The sequence below is a fragment of the Pipistrellus kuhlii genome, unplaced genomic scaffold (genome assembly GCF_014108245.1).
Source record: "Pipistrellus kuhlii isolate mPipKuh1 unplaced genomic scaffold, mPipKuh1.p scaffold_m20_p_13, whole genome shotgun sequence".
In the NCBI taxonomy this organism is placed as follows: domain Eukaryota; kingdom Metazoa; phylum Chordata; class Mammalia; order Chiroptera; family Vespertilionidae; genus Pipistrellus; species Pipistrellus kuhlii.
In genome coordinates, this window is record NW_023425438.1 from 14,737,974 (window position 1) to 14,748,903 (window position 10,930).

General features: G+C 40.4%; 1 protein-coding gene across 2 annotated transcripts in view; it reads left to right on the forward strand.

Moving 5' to 3' along the window:
* The window catches only part of RMDN2 (regulator of microtubule dynamics 2), a 31,331-nt gene extending 24,056 nt beyond the window's left edge, over window positions 1-7,275 (forward strand). For both annotated transcript variants that reach the window (XM_045580654.1, XM_045580653.1), the window contains 6 exons: window positions 949-1,024; window positions 2,173-2,250; window positions 3,090-3,188; window positions 4,695-4,748; window positions 4,837-4,917; window positions 6,911-7,275. In XM_045580654.1, coding sequence (XP_045436610.1) covers window positions 949-1,024; window positions 2,173-2,250; window positions 3,090-3,188; window positions 4,695-4,748; window positions 4,837-4,917; window positions 6,911-6,967 — 445 coding nt within the window. In that variant the 3' untranslated portion in view covers window positions 6,968-7,275. The remainder of the gene's footprint in view (window positions 1-948; window positions 1,025-2,172; window positions 2,251-3,089; window positions 3,189-4,694; window positions 4,749-4,836; window positions 4,918-6,910) is intronic.
* Window positions 7,276-10,930: the final 3,655 nt, after the last annotated feature.

The window sequence follows — 10,930 nt, forward strand, 5'->3', positions numbered from 1 at the left end:
AGCACTCGGAATGTGAAAAGTAATACATCTCCAGTTTTTAGAGTAAGCAAACTGCTGAACAGACAACATACTCAATTTACAGTCAAGTATTTATATAAATTTTATGTTCCCAATGGGAAAAAAAAAGTAAACAATCCATGGTCTGCTCTGTTCTAGTAATGCAGGGTTTCCAAGGAAGGATAGAAGGACATGGGGAATTTTTTGAAAAAGCATATTCTACAATTACCTTGATTTTTATTTAGTTTGAGTCATCATATTTATTTTTATCTTCAAATGACATTAAAGGAGGCCTTGACATTTTAATTTTAACTTTTAAAGAAGAAGCAGGGATTTGTTGATTCAATGTATTTCTCAGTTTAATCCTTGCATGATTAGATTTTTTCCTGAGAGCCTCGTTGTGACTTTTATGTTGATGATGATGATAGTGGCAGCTAACATTTCTTGAAATTCACTATATGCCAGGCAGTATTCTAAGCAATTGCATGTTTTGGGGATCTACCCTCCCAGCATGCATATGAGGCAGATGGTGGTGGTATCCTCAGTTATAGATGAGGAAACTGGTCTCACATTCACATCAAATATTCATTGTTTCCAGGGCCCTTGCATCCACGCGAATACTTTTGTTAAATATTAATGACTTCTTCAAAGACATTTTTAGAGATATACTTTCAATTGATTTCAGAAGGAAGGGAAAGGGATGGAAAGATAGAAACATCAATAATGAGAGAGAATCATTGATTGACTGCCTCCTGCGCACCCCACTCCGGGGATTGAGCCTGAAACCTGGGCACATGCCCCAATTGGGAATCAAACCACGATCTTCTGGAGCATAAGTCAGCGCTCAACAACTGAGCCACACCAGCTAGGCCAAAGACATTTTTTAACTGTTTTATTTGGTGGTATTTGAATAAAAGTTCACACAACATCCACTGTTTTTACTTTTTTCAGGTACGCAGTTTTGTGTGGCTATGTATCCGAGTTTGAGGGCTTACAAAACAAAATCAACTATGGATATTGCTTCAAGGTATTTCTTGATATGAAAAATGTTTTGGGCCAGGGCGGGGCAAAAATGTTTTAATGTAGCCATATTAACATGTCTAAATGGAATTATTCAACAAATTAACCTCTAGGAAGTCATCCTTTTTATTTAAATAAAATGAAATGACATTCTTCAAATAGGATTGTGCCAAAAGGAATCAAACTGTTTAGGTAATTAGAGATTTTATTATTCTAGATCCCGAAAGAAGTCACATAGTAAACGAGTATATTCAAAGATAGAGAATTAGCCTGTTGGCCATGAGCTCACTAATACTGTAAACATGACTGGACTAATTAGTTAACATTTTCTGCATTTCTGATTTGCAGTTAGAGTAGAATCCAATCTCTGCCTTAAAATGACCATGGTAGATGAATAAAATAAGTAATGTAATACACATTATGTATAATGTGCCTATAGTTGTCATAGCTCAATAAGTAACCCCTCAGTTTCAATAATTATAGTGATGGGCAGAGAGTTTTTTTGTTCTTCAACCCTCTGTAACCATTTGATGATATCAGTGGAGTAGATTTCTATCCCATCCAGTTCTGCTATTTTTTCCTCCATTGTACCCTCACAATTTGATATTTATAAGCTTTCCTCTGAATCGAGCACTAGTCAGGGGCAGACAATAATGTGACTGGGTGTTTTCTGTTTTTAATGTGACACTAGAGGCCCGGTGCACAAAATTAGTGCACAGGTAGGATCCCTAGGCCGGTGGTCAGGGCCAATCAGGTTCCCCTGTCTCCCCGCCTACCTGCCTCCTCCTTCCCTTGCTCCCTCAGCACCCCATCGCTGCTGCTGCTGCTGCTGCTGCTGCTGCTGCTGCTAGTTGTCTGCCATGTTCTCTGTCACTCCCTGGTGGTCAGCACACCCCATAGCAAACCATCAAAATCCTATTCTCCTGGTCGAACTCCCAAGGAGACACTTTGCATGTTAGCCTTTCATATATATGGATTTTGGCTTTAAGTTATCTGTAGTCTTATTAAATCATAGTCACAGTTCTGGTTCTAGTTCTGAGCAATCATGTTTGGTAATGAATTATTGATAATAATGAGTTGTGTTAATGATAGGGATTGAGGAGGAATCTGCCTTGAAACCTTAGGAGATGATATTTCTTTGGGATTTTCTTGCAGGAACATCTAGATAAAGCAATTGAATTATTACCTGAAGAACCCCTTTTGTATTACCTCAATGGAAGATACTGTTATGCTGTAAGTTTAATATTTTTATCTATATCGATAAATCTTATTTGAGTATATTCTGATTATGTGATATATTTTCAGTGACTTATTCATTCTTTTATTGTTTTACCTATTGCTTACTATAGGGAAATAGATAAAAACATTACAAACTTTGAGTTTATATATTTTATAATTTATATTTTTTGTTTTATCGATATATTAACATTTTATATATTTATTTATAATAAAGATCTAATATTCATATTTGGGGGAAATGAAAAAGTTTTCAAAGAAAAAAAATAAAAATAAATGGTAATATGGTAGTTAATTTTGATGGTTATTGGTTTAAAAATGTCCCCTGGCTTGTGAATATGTAAATTGGGCCCTCACTCTATATTCCCTCTGGGTTGAGAATTGTCCATCTGTTTACATTTCTGAGATGCTTCCCTCTGGGTCAGGTTGGTAGCATGGAGGATGTGGGAAGAAAGCAAAGGCAGGATCTTGTAGCTGGTACCTCTATGCCGAGAAACATCATGCCATCATCTGAGAGTCATGAATCAGATGAACAAACAAAGTTAATTTAACATTATTCTTCATCCCCACCCCAATGTGAAAATCTTCTTACAAGTATTTCAAATTGGTTTTGTAGCCAATGCTTTCAGAGTTCAGAGTTTTTTTGAACTATGAAAAAGGAAGTAAAATATCAATACCATAAAGCTGATGCCTCTCATATGTTATTTATGGATAAGCATTTACATATATTATATGTATATAAATACATAGAAACATGCACAAACCTCTAATTGGGGAGAGGTTATCCATTCAAAAGGCGAACACTTTCTAAGAGTAATGTTGCTCTGTATTTACAGGTCTCACAACTGAGCTGGATTGAGAAAAAGATGGCTGCTACTCTGTTTGGAACAGTACCAACCTCAACTATACAAGAAGCTTTGCAAAATTTCCTTAAGGTATTGTATATTGTATCTATCCATTATTTTAGTATCAAACTGGGTTCTATCTGGGTCAGCCTTTCCTACCTTTCCTTGTCAAGGAAACTGTTCTTGTCTACACGTGTAGACCTCTAACAGTGTGAATCCTAGTTCTGTTTTAAGCCTCTCATACTGTGAGTTATATTTTAATCCAAGCAGCAGCTGGTTATGCCCTAGGTCACAGGTACAATGGCCCTTATTACCAAGTCCGAGGGCAACTCTCCAGGTCACTGGAATATGTTTAAAAGAATGTATGCCCTCAATATTAGACTCAAATACTCCTGATTAGCCTAATGTAGACAACAGTTTAATCTTTTAAAAAAATATATATTTTATTGATTTTTTTTGCAGAGAGGAAGAGAGAGGTATAGAGAGTTAGAAACATCGATGAGAGAGAATCATCGATCAGCTGCCTCTTGCACACCCCTTACTGGGGATGTGCCCGCAACCAAGGTACATGCCCTTGACTAGAATCGAACCTGGCACTTTTCAGTCCGCAGGCCGACGCTCTATCCACTGAGCCAAACCGGTTTTGGCAACAGTTTAATCTTAAAGACTCAAAAGATGCCAAAAGGAAGAGTTATTTTAAAAGCCATTCCATAAGTTGCAGACAGGTCTAAGAAACATTCTTGGGGCATCAGGCCAAATCAGTATTTCCACTGGTGTCTGAAAATGTATAATCGCTACGTGAATAGAACTCTAAGCAGCACTATGTGTGTGCACACATGTAAATGTGTAATATACCCACATATATAACCAATTTCCCATTGTGCTAATCCCCTCATCTTTGTCTGGGACTAATTAGAGATTCTTCTAGTACTAAGGTATTTTCCCCCCACCTATGATTTCAGATTTATAACAGTACAAACAAAATCAGGCTTTGAATTGTATTGTCCAACAAATTGTACCTGCTGGGGTTTTTTTTGTTTTGTTTTGTTTTGTTTTTGAGGGGAGGGGTGCTTCAAGGATCAATCTTATAGAACTGAGAGGGAATTAGAGATCATATAGTCTACAATGAGAACTAGATGATTTCATTGCACTTTCTGAACAGTGGCTAGTGGCTGCCTAGAAGGCTTTCTGGAAGAGTTAGTGGTCTGAGCCCTGGCCGGTGGCTCAGTTGTTTGGGAGTACACAACCGGTGATTTTGTTCTCTAAAGAAAGAGAGAGAAAGGATAGAGCAGAAGAAGCGGGGAGATGGTTATACAAAGAAACCCCCAAACCTTAAAGGATCCCATTGCTTTGTAAGCTTTATGACCATGATGATAATTTCACTGTAATGGATAAGCTAAAAAGCTATTTTGTACCCAAAGGACACTCTGAAACCAATAAAAGGATTCAGATGAGACACACCCAACCTAAGTTCTTAGGGCAGTTTGCTTCAATTTGGCTAATATTTGATTTATTGAAATACGTCCTCTCCTCCGGTAGTTTTTGTTGCTTGAATAAAACCCTGTTTTTCTCTTTCCTGTTTCCTCTTAAAATCAGGTTGAAGAGCTACAGCATGATTTTTCGAAGGCCAATTACATCTACCTTTCCAAGGTAATGCAAGCAGCTGTTTTAAGATCACTTTGAATCCATTACATAAAATGCGATTATCTTTAACATTGGCTCTTCTCTTGTTTTCCAGTGTTACAGGGATCTTAAGCAAATAGAGAATGCCAGGAAGTTCTGTGCTTTGGCAAAGCAGCTTCCTTGTATAACCAGAGAGGTGAGCCCAGACGGCGCCAAAGAGCGCTATTATTTTACCAGACCTACTCCAGCTTCAAATGTCAACAGTGGCTGGCATACCTCTGGAGCACTGCTCCATATAGAATCTCTCAGCTTGGATTCAGTGTGAACTACAAAGCGTTAACGCTTGCTGTAGGTAGCCTTTCACTAGGAGACCCCTCGTGTCTTTAAGGGACTCACAAATCATGGGCTGGCAGTTCAGACATCCTGATGCTTGTTCGGTAACGGGACAAATCCCACCCTAAAGAGCAGGGACAGCATACTTCTGGGGAGCGGGCGATAGACAGCTGGACAGGCTGCCCACCTTAGACCAGGAGGCGTGTCCCAGAGTTAGGGTTAGCCTTGGTTTCCTAGTGTTCTTGTGTTCCAGCACCTAACCACTAATTTAGCAGACGTTTATTTAGGGCTTCTAGGTGCCAGGCACTGAACTAGCCCTAGGACTGTGGTCGGCAAACTCATTAGTCAGCAGAGCCGAATATCAGCAGTCCAACGACTGCAATTTATTTTGAGAGCCAAATTTTTTAAACTTCTTCTAAGGCCACTTCAAAATAGACTGGCCCAGGCCATGGTATTTTGTGGAAGAGCCACCCTCAAGGGGCCAAAGAGCCTCATGTGGCTCGCGAGCTGCAGTTTGCTGACCGCTGCCCTAGGACAACAAAGACAAACACAAATGATGGTGTTTTTATAAGTTCTTTTAAATAATACATTAACACCCTAGGTTAGTTATCATATTTTCCCACAACCTTCACAAAATATTTCGATAGAAGGTAAACTTCTAGTTGGTCAGACACTACAATTGAGTCAGTGTATTAATGTTTATAATTAAAGCTATTGAAGAACTTTCCGTTAAAAAAAAATCTAGCTAGCAGCTACTTCAGACATCTGTGTTGACAAGTTTTCCTCATATGTTTATTTTAAATGTATTACATTCCTTAAATTCTTTAAAAATATATATATATTTTATTGATTTTTCTTACAGAGAGGAAGGGAGAGAGATAGAGAGCTAGAAACGTCGATGAGAGAGAAACATCGACCAGCTGCCTCTTGTACACCCCCTACCGGGGATGTGCCCACAACCAAGGTATGATACATGCCCTTGACTGGAATTGAACCTGGGACCTTTCAGTTGGCAGACCAACGCTCTACTAAGCCAAACTGGTTTCGGCACATTCCTTAAATTCTTTCTGATAGGTGCTGGGTTAATGTTTGTTAAATATAAAAATGAATAGGATATCCTACCACTTGAATTTATTGCCACTGTTTCTAACTTACACACTTGTTTTAAAGAAATGATAGTATATATGGAGTCCTGTAAAACATATGACTAAAAGTATAAGATTAAAAATCATAAACATACATTATTTTAAAATATATATATATATCTTTATTGATTTCAGAGAGGACGGGAGAGGGAGAGAGATAGAAACATCAATGATGAGAGAGAACCATTGATCAGCTGCCTCCTTTACACCTTCTACTGGGGATTGAGCCCACAACCCAGGCATGTGCCCTAACTGGGAATCAAATCGTGACCTCCTGGGTCACAGGGCAACACTCACCACTGAGTCACATCGGCTGGGCAAACATGTATGATTTTTAATTGTACCTATAAAGTCCCTGAGAATGTCAGTAATGAAATGTGTATTTGCCTATGTGGGTCTTACAGTGGAATCTCAGATTTCTTCAGACCCTGCTGCTAGGGCTAGGACTGATAATTGAAGAAGAAAACAGTGTTATCATTAATACACTCTCCTCCTTGTTTGCTGCCCCTCCACACCTGGTGGAGACGTAGTTCTCCATGGTGCTCATGTTCTCAGAGATCTGGGACATGCCTGGTCCTCAGAAATCCACATTTTTATTGTAACGGTCATTCAGAAAAGTCTCCCCTCACCCAGTGGAGCTCTACCTCCAAGTACCTTGAGTATCAGGAGGAATGTGTGAGTTTTCATTGCGTGTTTGTGCTTTCTTGATAGGATAAAGATGCAGAGGAAGAGGTGAAAAAAATAAGCCTGGCCTTGATGAAGAAGTAAATAAAAGAACTTCCTCTTCAACAAATTAGATGTGGTCTACTAAATATTAAACTTATTAAAGTTGTGTTTTTTTATTATCCTCTTTTTATGTAAGGGCAATACACTCAGATTTGAAGGTAAAGCCATGTTTCTGTAGAATGCATTCACTAGTAGCACACTACCAATCATGTTAGTTGGAGAAGTCTGTTTCTATAATGTCAGTATAAAACGATCTTTAAAAATGTATGCTTTATATTTTTTCCTATCAATAAACTCTTCAGAATCTTTCTTTTAAATCTTTCTTTAAATAAAATACTTAAATCAATCCAATAAAATGGACTTCGGTGAGTGTTTCATTGTTGCTTTGATGGAAACTTTTACAAAACAAAGTAATTTCCTTCATGTGGATGAAAAAGTGGGCAAAGGATGTGAACTAGTCATTGGTAAAAGAGGAAATACAGCCTGGTCGGCATGGCTCAGTGGTTGAGGATTGACCTATGAACCAGAAGATCACAGTAGATTCCTACTCAAGGCACATGCCTGGGTTGCGAGCTCAGTCCCAGTAGGAGGCATGCAGGAGGCAGCCAATCAATGATTTCTGTCTCATCATTGATGTTTCTACCTCTCTCTTTTCCTCTCTCTGAAGCTTATAAAAACATACTTTTTAACAAAAGTTCCAGATGAAAAACGAACCCTGCTTTATCTTCATATTAAACTACTTTTTCAAACGGTTATCACATCTCCTATTTCAACGAAAGCTTTTTACATGCTGACATAGGTTAAGAAAGTGATGCCATCCTCATTTTCCCATGGAGAAACTGGACCAAAGGTTAGATTTGCTGGAGGTCACATACCTAGCAAATGAGAGAATAGGAACTCGACCCAGCTGTCCTGGCTCCCTGCCGGGGCCTGTCCAGTGAGCAAAGAAGGGTCAGAGCCATACAATCAATCTTAAACCACTTAAGGTTTAATGGCTGTAGGAACTGTTTCCTTTGTTGCCATTTACCTAAAAAAAAAAAAAAAAAAAAAAAAAAAAAAAAAATGCTTAAGAAGATAGCCTTCTAAAAACAAAGAAAGACTTGTTGAAATTTGTGTCATTATTAACCTAGCCAAGAACACACTAATATCTCCCGCGGTGGGGGGAAATGGCTCACTGGAGGGAAAACAGTAATTTGAGATGGGCTTTGGATGGGAGCTTGGTGTCCATGTAAGATATATTCATGGGGCTCGCCTGGAACGGAGCCCTGCTCCACATAGGGGGACCATTGGCTTCATCTGGCTGTGGGAATTTCCCCTCAAGATGTTGCTCTGTCTTACTTTGTTTCCCTTTGCATTTTGATGCAATTACGTGAATTTTCACTCTTCCATAACTATAATCTACATTTCACAGCATACTTCGTTGAGATTGCTATCTATCTCACAGTTTCAGATGCCCCCAATCGGGACTATTGCATTTGGCTGTCTGCGTTGGTCACAGAAATCTGGGGGTGAGGGAAAAGTTTGTGTGATTTCCCCAAACTCAGCTGTGTGTTACCAACACCCGGTTTCTTTACAAAGAGGCCAGCTTGAGAGTAATGGCTGCGTATTCCCCCCACCTCCCACAGGGGTCTCAGGCTGGTCATGTTCTCAGCTCCCAGCATGCACATGAGGAATGCTGTTTTGTTTTGTTTTTAATTTTAAAATTGAACCTATTTGGATCACATCTACAAATAACAACCAGTTAGAAGATGTAATATCCCATTTACCATAACCACATAACAAAACCAAATAGCTAGGAATAAACCTCAGAATCCAGCCTGATAGGTAAGCAGACATCTAAGGACCCAAGGGTTTGAACAAACAGAAAGACATTTTGACTAAGAAGACAGAATCCTAAAGTTATAAAAAATTTCCTCAGTTAATCTTGAAATTTAGTGTAATTTCAACTAAAACACCAACACAATTTTTTTTTGTGTTCTAAGAGTCAAGTAGAAAAACAAAGAGCAAGAGTACTTGTGGAAATTCTGAAAAAGATGAGTAAGGAAGGGAAGCCATACCTACCAGATATTTTTTTTAAAAGTATTGTAAGTCTATAATATTTAAAGCAGTGTTGTGAATAAATGAACAGAGCAGTAAAATCATATAGGAAGACAATAAATATACTTTAATACATATGCAAGTTTAATATAATGGGTAAAGGTGACATGTAAAATAGACCATTCTATAAATGAGCCTTCTTCGATAAATGGGGGGAAAGGGAGAGTGGGAAAGATGGGACAGACTAAAATGAAGCAACAGGTTTAGATCTAGTTTAACCAGCAGGAGGCAGCAGCATCCTGAGAGCCATCCTCCCCATTGCACCATGCTGGCCACAGATCCTCCTACGGCCCCAGCGGTGTTACATGGATCACTGTATTCTAAGCATGCACAGCTGTGTCTGGAGCTGCACACAGCTCATTGGAGGTCCACAGCCTGAGCTACCACAACAGGGACAGGGCTGCCAACGAGGAAGGAAGTCAGGGGTCAGAATTAAAGAGAACAAGAAGAAAACAAGGAGATGGGAGAGAGAATAGCCTTGCTGGCACACAATCGGTGGACCCTTGTTGATGGGCCCAACTTAGAGATGAAGTGGTGCCCAGGATAGAGAACCAGGGAGATGTCATCACAGAGACCTGATGCATCGTGTGGAAACAGCCACCACCTGCCAGGAGCACGATGGGTCTGTGTGATCTCCAGCAAACCAAGCATCCACCATTGGGACACTCCCTCTTGCTGTGTCCAGCTCACAGGGTTCACATACGAAGGATATGAGATGCCCAAACCGGTTTGGCTCAGTAGATAGAGCGTCGGTCTGTGGACTGAAAGGTCCCAGGTTCAATTCCGGTCGAGGACATGTACCTTGGTTGCGGGCACATCCCCGGTGGGGGATGTGCAGGAGGCAGCTGATCGATGACTCTCTCTCATCGATGTTTCTAACTCTCTATCCCTCTCTCTTCCTCTCTGTAAAAAATCAATAAAATATATATTAAAAAAAAAAGAAGGATGTGACATGACAAATGGGAGTATATGTTGCAAAAACTATTGATGTACGATCATGGTTCACTTTAAGTTGAGCCTTGCTGGCAATATGCCTGATCTCACTGTGAGCCAGGGGTTACATGGACTGTGTAGACCCAGCAGGAATCCAGACCCCCACCCCCAAAGGAAGTGGAGGATGAGGGCCGTGGAATAATCAGCACCTCTTGCTGCCTTGTCCAAATGCAGGAAACCCCACATGCCCGTAAAGAGACTGTTTCACAGGCACTGCACACGTGGGCTCCGCTCATCCTCCCCACGGGCTCCCTGAGCTGAAGCACCAGCTCCCCGAGGTCAGGAAGCCACACAGTGTGACAGACGGCTGATGCCTGAGCCGGGACACAGCCCTCTCACAGGGAGATGCCAAGAGGATAAAAACGTTAAGAAAAAACAAAAAGCCATGCTTTCAGGTGTTCTGTGAGTCCATGGAAGCTTCGATAGCCTGGTAGTTGCTGACTTTATCTTGCAAGGCCGGCGTCCAGGATTTTTGCCACCCTCCTTCCCTCTGCTCAGCCCTGTTCTCCCTCACCCCCTTCTTTTCTTTGCCATTTCGTCCACCATTTAGAGGGGTGTCGAACTCAATCAGAGAAGGGGCCAAAATCTAAAATCCAGCCTAAATCGCGGACCGAATGGTTTACTGAACAGTCATAAACTGTCTTTGTGATGGAAACGCAGCGGAGTGCAGTGATGACAGCGCGGTGCGGGCCACATTGCAAGGCCTGGCGGGACGGATTTGGCCCGCGGGCCTTGTGTTTGACACATGTGATTTAGACCACAGAAAGGCTCGTACTGGCTCCATTTTATTTATTTATTTTTTATTTTTTTCTGGCTCCATTTTATGTATTGATTTATTTGTTTTATTGATTTTATTTTTTCTGGCTCCATGTTAGCCAGCACAAATGCCCCAAGCCCCAGAGAAGGACTCCGGGG